This window comes from Mytilus galloprovincialis, chromosome 1, assembly GCF_965363235.1.
Source record: "Mytilus galloprovincialis chromosome 1, xbMytGall1.hap1.1, whole genome shotgun sequence".
NCBI lineage: Eukaryota > Metazoa > Mollusca > Bivalvia > Mytilida > Mytilidae > Mytilus > Mytilus galloprovincialis.
Window position 1 is genome coordinate 100,494,463 of NC_134838.1, and position 22,807 is coordinate 100,517,269.

General features: G+C 32.4%; 1 protein-coding gene across 6 annotated transcripts in view; it reads right to left on the reverse strand.

Annotated features, from left to right (window-relative positions):
• The window catches only part of LOC143047231 (regulator of G-protein signaling 17-like), a 64,450-nt gene that overhangs the window by 1,464 nt on the left and 40,179 nt on the right, over positions 1–22,807 (reverse strand). For 4 of the 6 annotated variants that reach the window (XM_076220262.1, XM_076220242.1, XM_076220252.1 and 1 more), the window contains 3 exons: positions 5,462–5,536; positions 4,150–4,211; positions 888–1,054 (listed from right to left, as the gene is read on the reverse strand). In XM_076220262.1, the coding sequence (XP_076076377.1) occupies positions 888–1,054; positions 4,150–4,211; positions 5,462–5,536 (304 nt within the window). The remainder of the gene's footprint in view (positions 1–887; positions 1,055–4,149; positions 4,212–5,461; positions 5,537–22,807) is intronic. The other 2 variants (XM_076220270.1, XM_076220257.1) reach the window with 1 other exon arrangement.

Sequence of the window (22,807 nt, forward strand, 5' to 3'; positions counted from 1 at the left end):
AAATGTGACGAAAATTTTCAACTTGGCTATCATGTGTAAAATCATACAAGTGTTCGGTAAACAGGAAGTTGTCGAGTGATGAATCTGAAAACACATCACACGGTATAGCTGACTTATATAAATCCTGAAACCAAATTTCAGAAATCCTTGTATTGTAGTTCCTGAGAAAAATGTGACGAAAATTTTCAACTTGGCTATCATGTGTAAAATCATACAAGTGTTCGGTAAACAGGAAGTTGTCGAGTGATGAATCTGAAAACACATCACACGGTATAGCTGACTTATATAAATCCTGAAACCAAATTTCAGAAATCCTTGTATTGTAGTTGCTGAGAAAAATGTGACGAAAATTTTCAACTTGGCTATCATGTGTAAAATCATACAAGTGTTCGGTAAACAGGAAGTTGTCAAGTGATGAATCTGAAAACGCATCACACGGTATGGCTAACATATATAAATGTTGATACCAAATTACAGAAAGGGTGGATGTGTAGTTCCTGAGAAAAATGTGACGAAAATTTTCAACTTGGCTATCATGTGTAAAATCATACAAGTGTTCGGTAAACAGGAAGTTGTCAAGTGATGAATCTGAAAACGCATCACACGGTATGGCTAACATATATAAATGTTGATACCAAATTACAGAAAGGGTGGATGTGTAGTTCCTGAGAAAAATGTGACGAAAGTTTCATGGGACGGACTGACTGACGGACTGACTGACGGACTGATGGACGGACGGACTGACAGAGGTAAAACAGTATACCCCCCCTTTTTCAAAGCGGGGGTATAATAAACCAACAACCAGATGACCAATAAGCCAATAGTTTGATATAATAAAAAGTTAACCAAGCTGACCGTTTAAATTGAAATTTAATGAGATTTGTTACCTCTTTAGGTGAAAGTATAGATATATAATCTTCATATATTAATCTAGCCTTTTCTTCTACAATCTCTGGGTTTTCTTCCTTCTTGAGATCCTCACACGCTAACCAGAATAATATATTTTCTTCACTATATTCTGATTTTAAAAATTCTCTAAATGTTCTTCGTCCACCTGAATGAGAAATTTTATTTCATATTAAAAAAATTCAATCAAATGATGTATTATTGAGTGTACTCAAAGTGTATTCATAATTTAAGTTCAGCAAATTACGGTCATGATTTTCTCTGACTGTTAATGGCGTCTTTACACTAAAACTATTGGCGTTGGATGTGTACTGATTGATATTTTAGTCTTAGATGCATGATTTTTTGTAAGTTGTTATTGGCTCTGAATAAGCTGTCATTTACTGCAAGTACTTTTAGATCTGGGTCTCTTTTTTTGTGTAGGGATGCATAAATACCCTACCACGTCCGGTCTGTGTTTTTGTTAGAAATATTTCTGTCTTTTGTTGATCTGATGATTTAAGCAATTTTCTACTAATTTCAATAGTCTGTTCTTATGTTGAACTATTACACCACTGTCCCAGGTAAGGTGAGTGTTGGCGCCTTCAAACTGGTTCAAACCCGACACATTCTGTATGTACCTGTTCCTAATCAGGAGCCTGTAATTCAGTGGATGTCGTTGTTGGTGCATGTAAACTATATTTGTTTTTCATTCATTATTTAATTCCCAACTGTGGCCATTAGTTTTCTCGTTTGAATTGTTATAAATTGGTCAGTTTCGGGCTATTTATAGCTGACTATACGGCAATCATACCACATCTTGTTATTTTTATAAGCCTCCTATTAAGTCGAGAAAAAATAGTAAGCAATTTTTGAAAATAAAATTGAATTACTTCCCTTTGGCAAACAAATAATTTGAAGCAGATAGATCTAATTTCTGTTAGTCATGGACGAGAATGAGATCATATCAAGACTATTTACCGCATTGTAATTTTGTGTGTGTATCACAAAACACAGGAAGATATAGAAATACATATACCCTGTGCAATAGCAATTCTACTTTTTTTTCTGCGTCATTCTTGCCACATCAATAAAGTCTATCAGAATCACCGTGGAGTTAATTCCAGTTTTAAAAATAAGTTGCAACCTAACTTGACGATATTTAGAGCTTCATAGTCGTTGAAGATTATTTTCAACAACCAGGTGTCAATTGCAGTTGTCATTGAAAATGCTTGTACCAAATTAGGAATATGACAGTTGTTATCCATTCGTTTGATGTATTTGAGCTTTTGATTTTACCTTTTGATTAGGGACTTTCCTTCTCGAATTTTTCTCTGAATTCAGCTTTTTTGTTATTTTTCTTTTTACACAAAATTCCTTATTTGGTCTATAGAAATTTCTTATGATCATAAATTAGATATATATCACGACATTTTAATTGTACGGATAATAGCATTATTCCATAAAATAGAGTCTTCAACTTCTAGTATAAATACATTATATCAAAATATATCCCTGTTAGAAGTTAAAACTGTAAAATGGTTATTGGCAGATGTAAATGAATTGAAAATATGACAGTTGATTTCAATTCGTTTGATGTGTTTGAGCTTTTGATTTTGCCATTTTATCAGTGTTTTGTGATTTTACTTTTTATTATAGCGCAATAACGTGTAATCGCCTGAAACTACCTCACCAGATACCTACTATAATCTCAATGTTTTTGTTGGCATGTATTAATGCCAGTCCTAAACAATTAGTTGTTAATGAAGGATTAATAAGTGTGGTGCATGTAAATGTTACTGTACAATCTATTAACAAAACTTTAAATTGAATGTATCCTGTTAACTAGAGTCTTCAAGGACATGATTAAAATTATGCATCTTGTTGCAAAAATAAGATGAAAAAGCCATTACCCATTGTATATAGTTTCAACTTTGTGCCACATAAGACGTAAGGTTCGTCTGGCAAAACATATTTTCTAATTTGCTTAATCATAAATAAGATGTGGTGGCTTTGTTTCAATCACCACCATACCGAATCAAATCCGTTCATTTTATAGTGTAAGAAAAGATTTTATTTTATTTTGCAAATTAGAGAACAATTCTTTTCTGAAGCAGTAAAACAAAATATCTAAAAAGATGCTTTTAACATCCATCCTGCAAAGTTTGCTTAGAGTTTGATACGCAAAATGTATTTAACCATTGGACCATAGCCGCTAAGTGATGGCATTATTTAGCAAAAACTTTAAAGACAGGTAAGATACATAGACATTTCATATTTATACCGAAGGAATATCTCTAAAAAAGCTGGATTCATCGTTTAAAATGTTCCCTTCATGTACACAAATCTATTCTTTTTTTCCTTGGTAACCAAGTATTGTTCATATATTAAATCAAACATAATAAAATAAGAAATTTAAAGTATTCAAACATTGATATCTATAGTTACACTATTTATTCTAAGTGTCAATGTGCAAAGTGCAAATTAAATTATAATATTCTACGGTTAAAACAACATACAGTCTAATTAGGGGCAGGATATTTATTTTATGTTACTCTTGCTTTGTTTGTATTGACTATCGACTTATTTTGGAAATGTTGTTATGGCTATCGACTTATTTGAATTGTTTGTATTGATTATCGACTTATTTTCAATGTCTGTATTGACTATCGACTTATTTTCAATGCCTGTATTGTCTATCGACTAATTTTCAATGTCTTTATTGACTATCGACTTATTTTCAATGTCTGTATTGACTATCGACATATTTTCAATGTCTATATTGACTATCGACTTATTTTCAATGTCTATATTGACTATCGATTTATTTTCAATGTTTGTATTCACTGTATTCAATCTATTTTTGTACTTTCTCTAGAAATATGACCATGATTTACTTTTAAAAAAAAACATTAAATTGTTTCGCACCTCAGGCAAATTTGACCTAAGATGAATTAGGCCAGATTCCTTTTGGTCAATTAGCTCTTTGAATGTTTCTGTTCTTGTACATCCTTGTTTTTCAAATACTTACATTTATGTTTCTTGATGTATGTGATTACAGAAAAATCGCTTTGGACGCATATCATTTGTTTTTAAAGCATGTTAATTGCATTTTTTCTTCTAGATACATAATATAAGATTGCAAACCAAAGTATAACGAGTTTGTAACATAAAACAATAACCATTTTCAAAAATAAACATCTTGAATGAAATCATTTAGTAACTACAAAATGTGAGATCCTAGGTGCAGATATTTGAAAATACCTTTACTTTGCATTAATTTATCGAAAGATTCTCCCCAACTTTCTATTTCTTCGTGTGTAGGCCTGAAATATAAATTAGTCATTAATATATACATATCTGTTTGACAATAAAAGCATGTCAAAATTGAAAAGAAAAAAGATGAAATAAATAAATATAAATTCTGAATATCTCTCAACAACAACCTTAGTATAAAATATTGTTAACTTTTTGTAGGTCAAATGTTACCTACAACAAACTGTTTCTGTAATTATTTGTTTTATTGTATCTTGAAGAAATATTACTGAACCTTTTGGTTGTAATATTTATTCAGTCTTGATAGTTGAATGTCTATTTAAAAAAGTTCCCTTTTGAAGTCATGGTATGCCTTTCAGAAATGATGTCGCGTGAGTTTGTAAAATATCTATTAAAGGGTTTGCACCCTCGTAATTAATTCGTTTTCGTTACCTTCAAAAACGTATGATTTTATTGGGAAAAGGGGAATGTTCTTTGTGTATATAATAATGGGAAATTGTGAACGGCGTAGTTCGTAAATTGTGGTTGACGAAGTAGGGAAAGGTGTAAAAAGGTAATCATCAGTCGACGAAAAACTGACAACGACATGACAAAATTCGAACAAGTTCAGAAAACACTACATAAATGTAAATTAGAAGTATACACAGAATGATGACTGTACATTGTTATCTTTTCGTTTACCAACAGGGTTGTCAAATAATGCTATTTCGAAACAGTTATGTTACAGAAAACAAACACAGAGATAAACATAATGACATTTCAGAGAGCTTAAGTCATCATTTGAAACACCTTTTCCCTCACTGTAAGTTGATGTTATTAAATAAGTGTGTAGACTGTCATTTCCTAAATATCAGAGGAAGGAAGGTCTTTTGCGATGCATGGAAATCGGAAGCATATACAATTGTGTCTGTTGATATGCTTCTTAAATATCATTATTTTCGAACAAGTCAGTATAGCCAAGTACATTTTTACTGTATGAGAAGCAATTCCCATTGTTTACCTCCGCGTGTAATCAAAGTAACATGCGAAGAACAAAAAGAGGGACCAATATAACTAAAAGTGTTCTAAAAAGGTAAATATCCATTTTACACATAATATATCGTTTCAAGTATAATATTTGCTCACATTGTATTCTTTAAAAAACATTTAAGACATGTAAGCACGCGGAACTGGTTTCATCTTTATAACATTAAGTTCCTTTACTAAGGCAGTGTGTACACTACAGCGATATTTTAAATCTAGTTATAACATCCACGAACTGTACACATTGGAAACATCAAAGAGTATAAGAACTACTTACGGATCATCTCTCTCTGGTAAAGGTATTCTACTGTTTGGTCCACCTTGTGTACCATTACCAGACTTCACTGCCAAACTGTAAAAATAAAAACAGCGGTATAGTGCCAATCATTTGACTAGCATATTAATCAAATACAATTTATTATTATATTAACAAAAATAAAAAAAGGTAAATGCATGTCTCTGTACTTTTCTAACATATAAGCTGTAGAGTTTATATTACTATGTTTAAATAAAACTAACATAAGAAAACAACGAGCTAAACTACTGCTTTCAAAATGAAGAATATATATAAATAGAAGTACCCATAAAGCAACACATTCGAGAATTGGGACAAATTATACTGTAGAATTATATCAGTATAAAACAAGCCCCAACGAATAATAATTTGTCAGATACAAATGAATCTAACATTCTTTTTTTAAATTAATTCTTATAAGGTGTAATAACACCAAATCATAGTAGGTCACATCCGGTTGCATACGAATATATGTAGAAAAAAATATTCCATTGAATTTCACAGTTGTAGGTAACTAATCCGACATTTCATTACAGTAAAACATTTCTAGGTCATACACAAAAATCTTGGGTATTTCAAAGCACCATTCTATAGAATTATTTGGAAACTTGAGGTTACATGGTTACTTAAGCTTGTACACAGGTAAAACAAAATGAACATTTGATTTGTTAACTTCCAGTGATGGCTATTGTCTTATATGCAATTAAATGTTATGTGAATTTTTTTCCAAAATACTGGACAGGATAAATCTTTACTCATTCCAAGTATTTCTTTATTAAGGCAAATATCATTTCTCCACACTTTTTTCGAATAGTGCAAATCTAACAAAAACTAATAGGGGAAAATCAATGGTGGTAATTCACCTTAAAATAATATTGTGTTTTCTCTGTATAAATTTGTTTTTCGTAGTATTTCATTTTTGGTCGTTGCCATATTCCCATACCATGATATAACGATACGGATTATCTATAACCGTTGTGAATTAAGTGAGCTATATCAGCCTCAATCAATGCAAGACTTATCCTTTTAGTAAAACTAGAACACACCCGCGAAATCGAGGGGAAATTGATAGTTAATAGTAATATATATACACCAGTGAACGCCATGAATAGTAAAGAGTCCCCTCCCCCAGTAAACCATCGGAATTAATATAAAAATTATAACAAATATAATTATTCATAGTAAATGTATGTAAGTATACAGAAATATATCCGTGGATAGTTAACTATTGGAATTGATAGTAAATAGCAAATATTTTTTTTTTTTCGTTTTTCTCCCAAAATAATCCAAACTGAAACACTTTAAGCAAGGATGATAAATGCTATAACTCAAAATGATAGCAGAAAGCAAATGTATACACTTTATTCATAGTCTTTGTATGTTCAAAGTACAGAAAAACACAAACCGGAAGTCTAATCTGACTTGAAGTTTTGTTCAATGACGGGATAATATCCGGACGCATTTTTTTCGTTTTTCTCCCAAAATAACCCAAACTGAATGATCATAAAAATGGATGACAAATGCGACTATACATGTTACCTATAGGACACAGAGGCATGATGATTAATTTAACGTGGAAGGAGGAGAAGCGACACACGAAATGAGGTCTTCTCGTTTAATAGTATAGAAGATACACACAAATCATTCAGCACTTTAATACACGGTTCAATTTCTTTTAACCACATGATAATCTAATTTAAACTAATAATTTCTATTGTTTGAGTTTCTACGGACTGAATTTTACAAGGAATGACGTCAGAATGACAGCAATCATAAATTTCCAACCAACAACTAATTTTCCCTAACACAGCCCTATTATGTAAGCATAAAATATATATCTTGTCATCAATTTGTGAAAAAATCGAAACCTCAGAAGAGTTTTGTCTAACCTAATCACGAAGTATTGATTAATTTACCGGAAGTGTTTAGAGAATGAATGGCGGAATCGATCGCCTTACTATAATGTTGGATTTCTAACTGTAATATATTTTGGTGATCAATTACGCCAGAATGGATTAGGTCCATATAACCAATTGAAAGAAATAATATTTTATTGTGCAAACAATCCTTGCAAAAGACTCTTAAACATATGTTTTGGAGTGGGAGCCAGATTTTAACAATATTTTTCTAAATCAATGATAAATACTTTGGTATTAAGTATCATACGAAGGTAGTTTAGCAGAGTCATTCTAAATTGCATTGTAAAATATATTAAGGCAGAAACAAGCGAATCGTTGCAAATGAGAGGAAATCTTAGTGTTGACATAGTAGACATCAGCTATGCAAACTGTCTAGTATTGAATGCCAACCCTCGAAAAAATCAAACCATTACTTAAGCCCAGCTAGACAATGATGGACTGCTTGTAAACAATTCACTGGAAATATTGTAAAGACGAAACAGCAAGCATCGTAAAGATCAATCAATTCGTGTTGACCAATGTAAAACATTGAGTTTATCTTAATCAAATCCACTTTAGCAAAATTGTTTTGATGAAGAATTGGTGTTGCAAAAAATTAGAATAGTTTTTTCTGTTCCATTTCTCATATTTTCAAGATATCATTTACAGAGAAATTTAAAACCATCAGTGAAACTAAAGGAAAGAATAATGTACATTTTTTAATATATCGACTGTTTTCCCTGATATCAATAACAATGCTATATGGGATTAGCTTCAATGCATGCTATAAATCCATGCAAGTGGTATTCTTAAGTTGAACCTTCTGTGGAATATGCATAACCTTTACAATTACCACGTAAAACTAATGGGATCCATACAAAGTATGACCTTTAATTTTATAAACACACATTTACAGTATGACTTTGGTAAATGTCAGAAACAGCTATTGGTACACATCAGTATTCATTTAATCATCTTTTTAGGCATTTGACTGGTATATCCATGATGTCATAACATTCCAGATATGATCTAGATTATACTATTAAACTTCACAGTAGAAATAACATAAACCGTAAGTGACAAAAGCATTGGAAAACTAGAAGTTGAAAGTTCTACAAATCCTTCAAATGTTTACTCCACGAACTACACATACATTTTGTTCAATCTCTAGACACGTAACAGATTATTTATGCTGATCATTCAATACAATTTATGTCAGAAGCAGGGAGGAACTGGACACCTCGGATTCAATCCAACTGTTCATGACACTGACTTCAGAAATATAATCGAAGCGCTGTCAGCGCTGAAGGCAGTTAACCAAAAACCAGGGCAAACGTAATTATGAAATCTGTGGCACTCATATGTTGCTTCAACATTAAACATTCATATATTGTACATTTATGTTAATCTAATGAATCAATTATTAAGGCAAATAATTTATATGTTATCAAGGTTTCAAAAGCAGTGCATATATCAATGTATATTTTTTATGATGAGTCTGCAGTGGTACAAGTTCGCAATTATTGCAGTTGTTCTAGTTGGTAGTTAACGTTGGTTTTAGTTGACTGTTAGTAGTACAAGTTGACTTAGTATGAACATGTAATAGTATGAATTGACTGGTTTCCCTTGAAAGAAAACTGAGTTTGTCTTCTATAGTACAAATGTCAAAAGACACAAATCATACAAATGTTCAATACTACAGGGATTAAAGGTGAGGTCTGTCTGACCTGCCCACAGTACATGTAAATGATTTGTTACATTGTGCCATACATGAATATATATGGTAAAGGGGTGGGGATCTCAACTGTTTTCAAGTTATCAAACAGAAAGGGGTAGGGTGACCCCAGGTACTTCCCCTATATTTCATTTGATTTGGTGTATTGTCCCATACATGAATTTATATGGTTTAGGGGTGGGGATCTCATCGGTTTCAAAGTTCTCAAACAGGAGGGGGTAGGGTGACCACAGGGACTCCCCCTATATTTCAATTAATTAGTTATATTGAACCATAAATGAATATATATTGTTTAGGAGTGGGGATCTAGACCGTTTCCACGTTCCCAGGAGGTGTGGGGTGACAACAGGGAATCCCCTATATTTCATTTGATATGCTATACTGTCCCATACATGAGTTTATATGGTTTAGGGGTGAGGATCTTCACCATTTCCAAGTTCTCAAACAGAAGGCTGTACGGTGAACCCAGGGACTTCCCCTTTATTTCATTGGCCTGTTATATGGTCCCATACATGAATATATATGGTTAAGGGGTGAGAATCTCAACGGTTTTCAAATTCTCAAACAGGAGTGGGTGGCTGACCCAAATGACTCCCCCTATATTTCATTTGATTTGTTATATTGTCCCAAACCTGAATATATAGGATTTAGTGGTGGGGATCTCGACCATTTTCAAATTCTCAAACGAAAGGGGTGGTGTGACCCCCAGCGACTACCCTATATTTCATTTGATTTTTTATATTGTCCCAAACATTAATATATATGGTTAAGGGGTGGGGATGTCGACCGTTTCCAAGTTCTCAAACAGGAGGTGGTTGGGTGAGTCAAGGGACTCGCCCTATATTTTATTTGATTATCATATTGTCCTATACTTGAATATATATGGTTTAGGGGTTGGGATCTCGACCGTTTCCAAGTTCTCAAACAGGAGGTGTCGGGATGACTCACTACAGGAACTCCCACTATATTTCATTTTATTTATCATATTGTCTAATACATGAATATATATATAGTTTAGGAGTGGGGTGGGGATGTCATACGTTTCCAAGTTAACAAAAAGAAGGGGGTAGGGTGACCACAGGGACTCCCCTATATTTCATTTGATTTGTCATATAGTCCCATACATGAGTATGTATGATTTAGGGGTGGGGATCTCGACCATTTCCAAGTTCTCAAATGGAAGGGGTGGGGCAACTCCAGGGACTCCCTCTATATTTTATTAAATTGATTATATAGTCCCATACTTGAATATATACTGTGTTTAGGGTTAGGGATCTCGAGCGTTTCGTAAATTCCCAAACAAGAGGGGTGGGTGACCCCAGAGACTCCCCCTATATTTCATTTGATTAGTTATATTGTCCCATACATGAGTATGTATGGTTCAGGCTGGGGACCTCGACCATTTTCAAGTTCTCAAACGGGAGGGGGCGACTCCAGGGACTCCCCTATATTACATTTGATTTATCATATTATCCAATACTTGAATATATGGTTTAGGGTGGGGATCTTGACCGTTTTAAAGTTCCGTAACAGGAGGGGTGGGTTGACCCCAGGGACTCCCCCCTACATTTCATTTGATTAGTTATATAATTTATATTGTCCCATACATGAGTATGTATGGTATTGGGGTTGGGATCTCATCCGTTTCTAAGTTATCAAACAGGAGGAGGTAGGGTGACCACATGGACTCCCCCTTAATTTCATTCGATTTGTTATATAATACCATACATGAGTATATATGGTTTAAGGGTGGGGACATCAACCATTTCCAAGTTCTCAAACAGGAGAGTGTAGAGTGACCACAGGGACTCCTCCTATATTTCATTTGATTTATTATATGGTCCCATACTTGAATATACATGGTTTAGGGGTGGGGATCCCTACTGTTTCAAAGTTCCCAAACTGGAGGGGTGGGGTGACCCCGGGAACAACCCTATATTTCATTTGATTAGTTATATAGTCCCATACATGAATGAATATGGTTGAGAGGTAGGGGTCTCAGCCGTGTCAAAGTAATCAAACAGGACGGGGAAGAGTGGCTCAAAGGACGCCATCTATATATCATATGATTTGCTTACATTCAGGTGTTATATATAATAAAGTTGCATTAATTAGTTGTGAAAATAAAGTAAGAAACTTTCAGCTACTTTAACCACTGACCCTTCAAAATTGAGAATTAAATACCCCTCAAATTGCAGTAATATGTTAACACTTTAAAAGCATCTTACATGCGTTATCAACATTTATCACTGATAAAGAAAATTTATACTGTGACCAGGAACATATATATTGTTAGATATACTGTTCCCAGCTGTCACATTGTATTGGAGTTTGACATTAAAATTTGTCAAAAAGTAATCTTGAGTTTCTGTATAAAATATTTTCTGCTTTTCCCTTCTTTTACATATATCTTTCGTTTTTCAATTCTAGTGTTTATATTCATTTACCATGCAAAGATGTATTTTGTCACCTGCCTGTATGTTTTTTTTGTAGTTGATCGCCAAAAAGACGGAATTACCCTTATCCGCTGCCGGAATCGGATCCGATATTATTGTAATGTTCTTCACGGCAGCCATTGTTATGGTGTTTCCAATGTTGTTTTTGTCAGTCAGATACGATTTTACTCGAAATTATACATTATTTGTCGGCGATTTTTTTGTATAAAGCTAGCGGTTGAACAAAAAGAACATCGCTGTCGTGAATAATAATGATAAAAATAAGTTTTGAGATCGTTTATTTGGAGACTTTTGTGAAAATGTTTGCAAAGTTATTTTTTATTTTCTTTCAAGTGGAAGGTCCTATCAGGCGTCGCGCGTAGCCAGTGACCAAATCGAAAGTCCGATTGCAAAAGTGTAAGGTCGCGGACCTCGGACCACCGCTAATTTGAACCCCTGCGACGTGGTCCAAATTGAAAAAAATACGAAAATTTCGTCTTCTAATTTGAAATTGCCGCCAACAGCTTAACAGTTGTCCTACGTATTGATGACAAACAATATTCCTACGACTTTTGCCATTTTGGAAATCTAAACTACTTGTCTTTAGAGATTTTCGGCGATTAAATATTTCAAACAATTGTTCTTTGACATCTTAGCCAAAAGCACAGGCGATAATAAACTACATATTAAGGATTCTTAATGAGCACTACTTACTATGTGCCACTTCAACACTTTTGGGTGATTCGACGATCATTTAAGGTTTTTCTGGTCATATTTTTTGTAATCCAGAATTAAAAGTATTAAAAAAGTGTTCAATTAGTTATATATAACATAGTAGCCAGCTAGATAATAACAATGGCAAGTATTTGGGCATTTATTAGGTAGAACACAAATCTAGGGTGTTCGCATAATGCAGCTTAACTGCATAATAAAATACTCAATGACAGTGATCTATAACGTCCAATCACTAAGAAATTACGCCTCCTACATTAAGGCGCACATTTGACTTCATGTTTTTGTTAATTGTCTAGGCACGTAAACGAGTTTTCATTCTGATCATTCAGCACAATACAACCGCAAAGGACAAAATAAAAGCCACCATAGTGATTAAAACAGAACAAAATTGTTTATTTTGCCATCATGTTCCAAAATATCAATTGTCAACAGGTATAAGTATTCCAAAGTAGTAGCTAGTTTTATCAGACATACAGTTTACAAATAAAGATTTGATAATTTGCTGCCGTGCAACGTCATCGATTACAACTTACACAAAAAAGATTTGAAAATGCAACAAAAAGTGAAAATGGAACAATAATTCTAATGAATACTTTATTATGAAGCACTTTTCAAATCGAACTAATCCTTATTTATCACCCTATATATACAAGTAACTTATTCTTAAACTAAACCAGTTGACCAATTATCGGCTTAAATTAATTAGTACTTAGTTTATTATTATCATTATTCTCCCTTCTGGTGCACCCATCTATTATCACCTCCATCTTTAATATACAGTTATCGATGACGAAGGTTAAGAATTTTGTGTTTATAAAGATATTTCCCTTTTTGTCCGCATACACATGTCATGTGACCTATTGTTTGCATCGTTTGTGTATTGTCGCCTACAGATATCCCTCCAAATGCAGCAAGTCCGATAAATCGTATTGTTATTTATGACAGTATTCTAATGTTTACATGAATTGGTGCCATTAATTCTTCCAAGCATGTTTCTAATGTTTATTTTCATAAACCATTTATAAATAAAATAATTAAACTAACCTCGAATCTTTTACGTCCATTCTCGATAATAGTAAAATTTTGTATATTAAGAATGGATAACATGCTTCGTCGGATTATAGCCTTGACCAATACAAGGCGTGAGAATAACAAATAAATATTTTCAGTATAGACGCAATTGAACTCCTACAAGATGTTAGTTCTTTGTGGTAATTTCAAAACAAAAGATAAATCAATAAACAGCATGCTCACCTTCATGATTCTTATACACTGATTTCTTACGCAATAAAGATTGTCTTTGTGGAAATTCTAAACAAGGCTAAATTCGGTTGTTGTTATTGATTGTATTACCGGAAGTGTGGTGATTTCTAAAGGCGGGTATCATGTCTTCTATTTCTGAAGGCTTGTGAACAACTTCTAACCTATAACAGTGAGTTTCCCGGCTATAATGAACCTAAGTTGGACTAACAAAATGCTTCACCTATTCCGCAGGGTTCACACAATACCAGATTAGACCTTTATAGCTTCAAAAATAACACACAACACTCAATTTATATCTCAACACTGTGTTTATAGAAAAAGAAAAGGGACCATCAGATAAATTAAAAATAACAATTTATAAGTGTGTCTCCTTTTGGATTCACCTTAATCAGAAACGACCAAACCTTAACATTTGAAACAAATGGTGAATTTTAAATACATAAAACATTATGAGCTACATTACCAAAAAAACATTTATAACAATAGCAAATATAAGTTATGTTTACTTTGACTATTGGAGTTGAAACCTTAGTTTATGAGCAAATTCTTTATAAGATTAGGAATTTAAGAAAATTATGTTATATGCATGTTTTGTATATCATACTTCTATCAATAATCAAAATTGACATTTGAAAAAAAAATTTAAAAAATTACAATTTAAAAAAATAGTATATTATTGTTCATATTTAGCACTTTTCGATCTTGTGATAGAAGTTCCTACACGTCAATTCCGTGGTTATCTTTATTTCATTGTGATTTATTTTTATTTTGGACACATGACGTGAGAAACACTTTGTGGTTTCAAACAATACCTTATATGATGTTGAGATAACCAAAATATACAATTGGCAAACTGTGAAACGGTCATTTCTCTGCGTTTTATTAACACATTATGTTCAATGTACGTAATTGTGACAGTGATCTTAATTTTCGAGGAACTGTTAAATAATAGTATTTTTAACTAACTAGGTGAGCTCTACAGCGATATTTTTTTCAGATAAGATTCGGGATAAACTGGAAGTATATCCATCCACTACCTATAAATATATCATTGGCTTGTTCTGGTCTTCGATAGAACTCCCGGGTTGACCTAGATATAGAAACAGTCAAGCGAACTCCCATATGACAGTTAGAGATATGCTTATCGGGCGTCCGATCGGCTGTGTCGAATGGACCTATACAAAACCATATGCGGTCAAAATTGGATTTTAAATCCTGTACTTCGTGTCTGGAGAGTATAATCTTCACCTTTAAGAACTCTGTAGCGACTTTTCTTACATGGTCTATTGCTAGCCCCCCCCCCCCCCTTTTCACCCCCAATTTACCATACCCTCTTATTCAAATATCAATTAGAGTTCGGCTCTAGCAAAGCAAAATCATATTGAATTGACAGGTGGCAACACTTCTAACAGCAAACTAACTCCAATAAAATATTGTGAATGAGACGAAGAAGTCTACAAATTTATTTGACCTTTTGAACAAAAATAACTAATATCTCATAAAAAAAAATGTTTAATTTTATTGATATCTGTACAAATGCTGGCCTAAACGATATGTTAATTCATTCCTGCTATTGTTTCCACCTGTCCTTAGTCAGCCTGAATCTGATGTTCAGTAGTTGTCGTTCGTTGATGTGGTTCATAAGTGTTTCTCGTTTCTTGTATTTTATATAAATTAGACCGTTGGTTTTCCGGTTTGAATAGTTTTACACTAGTATTTTTTGTTGGGGCCCTTTAAAGCTTGCTGTTTGGTGTGAGCCAATGCTCCTCGTTGAAGGCCTTACATTGACCTATAATGGTTTACTTTTATAAATTGTGATTTGATGGAGAGTTGTCTACTTTGCACTCATAAACGTCTTCTTATTTATACTAACTTCTCTTTTTTTTTCGGAAAAAAAATATAATTGTTAACTTACGTGAATTTATTTTCGTCTACCTAATAAAAACCACCTCTATATAATAGAAAGAAACTGATGTTTGCATTGTGAATCCCTAAACAGTTGATAAGTAGGGAAAATATAAATAAACAAAAGAAAAAGATGAACTTACCGCTTAGAAGAAAACCATATGTCCATTCTGTACAAAATAGCTTTGATTGATAAGTTTAAACATCATGATATGAATGAAACTGAAAATTTCTTTCATTTTAAATAATTATTAGACTTTCTATTTTTAAAGGATAGTCCTATCTATTAACACCTTATCAGTTAAACAACGAAGTCCATTGATGTTATTCTTACTTCATCACATACAAACAAACGTGTCATATAACCTTTTTTGGCTTAACAGAAAATCTATGACATATTCATGTCGATATTTATACTTGAAGGCCGTACTTTGATCTATATTTGTTAACTATCTTTGTTTTGTGACTTGAATGGAGAATCGTCTCATTGGTACTCATTCCACATCAACACCAATACCTTGGCAAATGTATTTTTTTTTTAAAACCGTTTGTTTCATGTACTGAATTGAAGCCAATCTGAAAAATAGTAAATAATCCTTTTATTGTAATTTTTTCTGAGATCAATAATAATTGATTTTTAACCAGGTGAGCAGAGTTTGACCATTTCAGAGGCAAGGTCAAATGTGATGTAACAACTCAAATCATATTATTACCAATCTCATGTGATGTAACAACTCAAATCTTATTATTACCAATCTCATATGATTGTTAATGCACACAGTGGTAAAATATATTTAGAACCGGTGCGATAGATTGTTTTTACTGGACAAAATATAATGATTTATAAAGTTACAAAACCAACACTGTAGTATCTAGATATAAAAAGATGTGGTATATGTGCCAATGAGACAACTCTTCATCCAAGTCACAATTTGTAAAAGTAAATCATTATAGGTCAAAGTACGGTCTTCGACACCTTAACTTACATCGAACAGCAAGCTATAAAGGGCCCCAAAAATGATGGTATACATATCCGATTTAATGTATATGTTACAAACATTCTTGACATTAAAATGCTGTTTCAAATTAAATTAGCTTCTAGAAAGGTGTCCCTAAATGTTTGATTTTTACTATGTTGTTCACTGACCATTTATATTTACAATCGTGTCTTAATAAGCTATAAAATAACACAGTAGGACATAGTTCATACCCTATCAAGGTTCTTTCTGAATTAAGGTTGGACATTTACCACTGGGCATTAAGCAGACACTCATCATTATAAAATCATCATCAAAAACAACATCTTTCAATTGGTTCCCCATTTATATTTTTTTAGGTCTATAAAAGTAATTACGACATATTTAAGTTGTTGTCTGATTGAAAGTGAAAAATCTCCGATGTGTTCAAATGTGCGTCCTAAGTTAGCGCAATTTTGAATTTTTACAGATATTTCATTTGCACGAACAGATTAGTATAACGTTCGCGCGAATTGATCATATCCTACAAGAACACGAACTTCCCGGAAATTTTGTTTAAATTAAATTATATTGGTAAATATATTAATATTATTTTGTCTTTTATTCAAATAGTAAGTGCCAGTCTTTGTAAGAATCAGGCAATTTAAGTAAAAATTAAAACATGATTAGGAAAAACCCACCGAGCTATTTAATACTAACCATCATCACTTTATTACTTTTTAGAAATCTATAGATAAATTTCGCCCAAATGTAATGAGGTTTGACGCACATTTGTGATAAACTTTTCGCGCAATCTTAACGTGCTGATATAAATTTTGAATGTTTTCAGAAAGATGTTTCAAATTGGTTCTTTGACGACAAGATCCTTTTCAATTTTCATTATTTTCATCTTAAAGTGATAGGTATTTAAATGTTAACGACGTCTACAATTCCAAGTACATTTCTTGATAACTCAAGTCTGCATACTACAATCCAACATAATTAAAAATTTAATACTTAAAGGGTTATGGGACTTTATAAATCATGCTTATTCCAAATAACTTTAAATAATACTTTCAAACTGATCATTTTTTTTTTCTAAAAATACAAGTTAATATTAAAACATACCGTGAAACAGCTTTATACAATGAATAATTCTGCATTTTAAAATTTTAAATGGATCAGATTAATATTCCACACCTTCAAGAATGCAAGTGTAAATTAATTAATTATCCCCCACACACTAGGATGTAAGCGTGAATTAATTAATTGCAATGTCAAGATATTTTATGTTTGTGTTACAGTAAAATTATGAATTGCCAAAGACAAAATTTTACTATAACATTTGTAATATATTAAATTACAATAGTTAACCAAATAAAGTATTTTTCACAGCTAATTAAAACCAGATGCTCCGCAGGGCGCAGCTTTATACGACCGCAGAGGTTGAACCCTGAACGGTTGGGGCAAGTATGGACACAACATTCAAGCTGGATTCAGCTCTAAATTTGGATTGTGATTAAATAGTTGACACAGCATAGGTTTCTGACACAGAATGAATGTGGTCTAATGAACTTAAAATACTTTTTTTTCCTTTGAGCAAAAAAAATTTTCTTTTTTTTTTATGAAATCTGAAATGAGAAAAATTTAACCCCCCCCCCTTTTTTTTCACATCTCACTTTCCCTTTTTCCAAAACTGATCTCAATTCAAATTTCAGAAAAATTTAACCCCCCCCCCCTCCATTTTTTTTCACATCTCACTTTCCCTTTTTCCAAAACTGATCTCAATTCAAATTTCTAATGGAGTTTGCAACAATAACTACTCATTTAAATACATCATAAAATATTAAAATGTAACAAAAGGTGCTTGTTATCACTGAATGGTAAAGATTGTTTTAATTTATCAGTTGGTAGTAAAAGTGAATATACATTGTATATTGTATAAAACAATTATTTAAGTTGATTCAACTACTATTCTGGACAAAGAAAGATAACTCCAATCAACTGAAAATTTCTTGCTATTGCACAATATTGTGCAATTAGATATTTCTTGCTATTGCACAATACTGTGCAATTGAAAATATTTGCTATTGCACAATACTGTGCAATTGAAGATTTCTTGCTATTGCGCAATACTGTGCAATTGAAAATTTCTTGCTATTGCACAATACTTAATATAATAATTTTGGATCCTGATTTGAACCAACTTGAAAACTGGGCCCATAATCAAAAATCTAAGTACATGTTTAGATTCAGCATATCAAAAAAGCTCAAGAATTCAATTTTTGTTAAAATCAAACTTAGTTTAATTTTGGATCCTTTGAACTTTAATGTAGACCAATTTGAAAACGGGACTAAAAATTAAGAATCTACATACACAGTAAGATTTGGCATATCAAAGAACCCCAATTATTCAATTTTTGATGAAATCAAAAAAAGTTTAATTTGGACCCGATTTGGACCAACTTGAAAACTGGGCCAATAATCAAAAATCTAAGTACATTTTTAGATTCAGCATATCAAAGAACCCCAAGGATTCAATTTTTGTCAAAATCAAACTAGACTAAGTAAGTTTAATTTTGGACCCTTTGGACCTTAATGTAGACCAATTTGAAAACGGGACCAAAAATTAAGAATCTACATACACAGTTAGATTCGGCATATCAAAGAACCCCAATTATTCAATTTTTGATGAAATCAAACTAAGTTCAATTTTGGACCCTTTAGGCCCCTTATTCCTAAACCGTTGGGACCAAAACTCCCAAAATCAAACCCAACCTTCCTTTAGTGGTCATAAACCTTGTGTTTAAATTTCATAGATTTCTATTTACTTAAACTAAAGTTATGGTGCGAAAACCAAGAATAATGCTTACTTGGGCCCCTTTTTGGCCCCTAATTCCTAAACTGTTCAGACCTCAACTCCCAAAATCAATACCAACCTTCCTTTTGTGGTCATAAACCTTGTGTTTAAATTTCATTGATTTCTATTTACTTAAACTAAAGTTATTGTGCGAAAACCAAGAATAATGCTTATTTGGGCCCTTTTTTTGGCCCCTAATTCCTAACCTGTAAGAACCAAAAACTCCCAAAATCAATCCCAACCTTCCTTTTGTGGTCATAAACCTTGTGTCAAAATTTCATAGATTTCTATTTACTTAAACTTAAGTTATTGTGCGAAAACCAAGAAAATGCTTATTTGGGCCCTTTTTGGCCCCTAATTCCTAAAATGTTGGGATCAAAACTCCCAAAATCAACCCCAACCTTCCTTTTGTGGTCATAAACCTTGTGTTAAAATTTCATAGATTTCTATTCACTTTTACTAAAGTTAGAGTGCGAAAACTAAAAGTATTCGGACGACGACGCCAACGTGATAGCAATATACGACGAAAAAATTAAAATTTTTGCGGTCGTATAAAAACTATTCAAAAACTTCAGGTCTACCTGAATAACGGATATTCGTTTTTCTTTTCACATCTCCTTTCTAATTTTTAAAATGAAAGACTTAACTATTAAATAGGGCGCTAATTATCTTTCAAGGGCGAGAACTCCGCGAAAGTCACCATGTGCTCGATTCAGACATATTCAAAATTTTTATATCTTGTATTGGTGATCGGTTTTGCAGTTTACACTTCTTTCTATAAAAAACAAAATAACAGGCATAAAACGCCAAATTAGTGAATATGGTATCTTAAGAAAGAAAAAACTCCAGTAACGAGTAAGGTCAGTAAGTGAGAAACTCATATATGGATTTAATTAGGGCTTTCAGTTAGATTGATATTTTAGTAGGACTTTTACTGGTGTAAGTTTTTATCATTAAAAGTGCTGCCTTCTGTGAACTCAATAGCTAATAAGTTCCCATTGGGCATAAGGGTGAGGCAACGAAATGGCACATTTTGAATTACTCGGTGGAAAATATATATAGTAAGAGGTCTTTCAGTATATCTATAATAACTTTAAACCTATAACTTTTTCAACACTGTTAACTAAAAGGCATGTGGGTACTCTTCTTCATTGGTCCATTGTATCTTGAATAATGGTATTACACATTATAAGTATCATTTTAATGCTGTTATTCTGAACAAATCGATATTTCCAAATGTTAGCCTAAACCTAGATGGTATTGCTTAAAAATATTCTCTAAATTATTTGAATTTAATTGATCAACAATACAAATCTGAAAAAAATTATTCCCTTTCCTGTTTCATACGTTTGTTATATAAATTATTCAAAATATCATGTTCAAAAACTGAAATGATGACGCCGGCGTGAATGCAAAATTTGACTTAATATTCCATTCCATATTAAGCTAAGTATGTAGCTTTAAACTTCTAACATCGGCTAATAAAGTGCAATTTCTAGTATAACAAAACAAAATAATATAGATAAGCAAAGAAAGAAGAATTACTTACAATAATGGATAAGACATATTTTCGCTTGTTCTATTTGGTAAGTAGAGTTGAATTTATTAAAAAAATATTTGTTTTATTTCATATTTCAAAAGTTTTGCTTTAAAGCTTTATAGTGCACCCACATGTGATTTCTGTTTATTATACATTGCTGCACCTATGACATGTTATTGAGGAGTGCAACTGACCGTATATGACAATTATTTTCTGTGATTTGTATTTATCCTTTCTTACTGATTATGATGCTTACGATGAACTATGTGTGTTTTCCTGTAAACAAGAACATAGCCCTATTATCTTATTGTGTAAGCATATTCTACAACTATAATCACAGAAATAAGAAATCCTATAATTAAGATGTCTAAGCATTATTCTATATATGGACAGATCTATTGACAGTTGTGACGCGTTTTTAGTATCTATTTTTGATAGTTAGTTTACAATATACCTCACAGGATTTTAAACGTTTCAACGAATCCAATTATTAAACAAATCTATTCGTTCTTATGTTGTACTGTTATACCACTGTCCCAGGTTAGGGGGAGGGTTGGGATCCCGCTAACATGTTTAACCCCGCCACATTATTTATGTATGTGCCTGTCCCAAGTCAGGAGCCTGTAATTCAGTGGTTGTCGTTTGTTTATGTGTTACATATTTGTTTTTCGTTCATTTTTTTTACATAAATAAGACCGTAAGTTTTCTCGTTTGAATTGCTTTACATCGGGGCCTTTTATAGCTCACTATGCGGTATGGGCTTTGCTCATTGTTGAAGGCCGTACGGTAACCTATAGTTGTTAATGTCTGTGTCATTTTGGTCTTTTGTGGATAGTTGTCTCATTGGCAATCATACCACATCTTCTTTTTTTATACTATAAGAATTAAAACTATAATCTGAATGTCTTTATGAAGCGGATTTAAGCAACTATACTAGGTCACAGTATGGTCTTCAAAAATGAACAAAACCCATACCGTATTGTCAACTATGAAAGGCCTCGACATACAAAATTTGAACCAATTAAAACGAAAAAAACAATTCCTGATTTATGAAAAACAAAATATGACCAACAACAACCGCTGATTACTGGGTTTTGTAACCAACAAAAAATTGAAAAAATAAAAAAAAAGGTAACGAAACCCCACTATCAGTGTCACAATATCTTAAATAAATAGACTCTACGTTTCAATCATGAAAAGTAAGAGAGTTATTCCCCCTACAAACTACTTTATATCATATATACAACTTACTTCGATTCCTTTCTAGGTCAATATCACAAAAAGGGGTGATAAGTTCCACAGCAACACACATTCCCCTAATTTTGAATCTCTTTACAGAATTCGTGTGTTCAATCACGTCCACCCCAATATATATATATATATTAGATCGTAACGTCATGTGTCAGTCTTTAAATTTAAAAGACATTCTCAACTCTTTTCGTTAAAGTCATAGAAACCTCAAATTAAAAAAAAATAATGCATGTGTTTTTTATAACTCAATGGATACTTTACTTTATAAAACTTATGTACATATACTTTTTTCTGAAGACAATTCTTTAATTTATTCATATTTAGAAGAAGTTTACTTTATTTTAATTGCTTCCTTCCAGGAAGCAATTCCCCCGACATATTTTCCGTATGCAAAGTGACCTCAGTGTGACCCATCTCGTAAAAATCTTAACTGTAATTATATTTATTGGCCTGTTAATGGAACCCTTCTTGCCCCCTTTTAAGATAAGAAAATATGTTTACGATTTTCGGGATTACGATCATTTTGCAAGATCACCAAAATACGTTGTAATTTATACAATACTTATATAAAGTAGAGGATGTGGTATGTTTGTTGTCAATGGACAAATTTCCATAAGAAACCAAAGGAAGTATGTGTTAACAACCATACGTCATCGTATGCTTTTATAGAAGAGCTGTACTATATAACGTAAAGAAGCGTGTAAGTCTTTCGCCAAAAAATACTATCAATTTTTTTTTGTCCTATGTAAA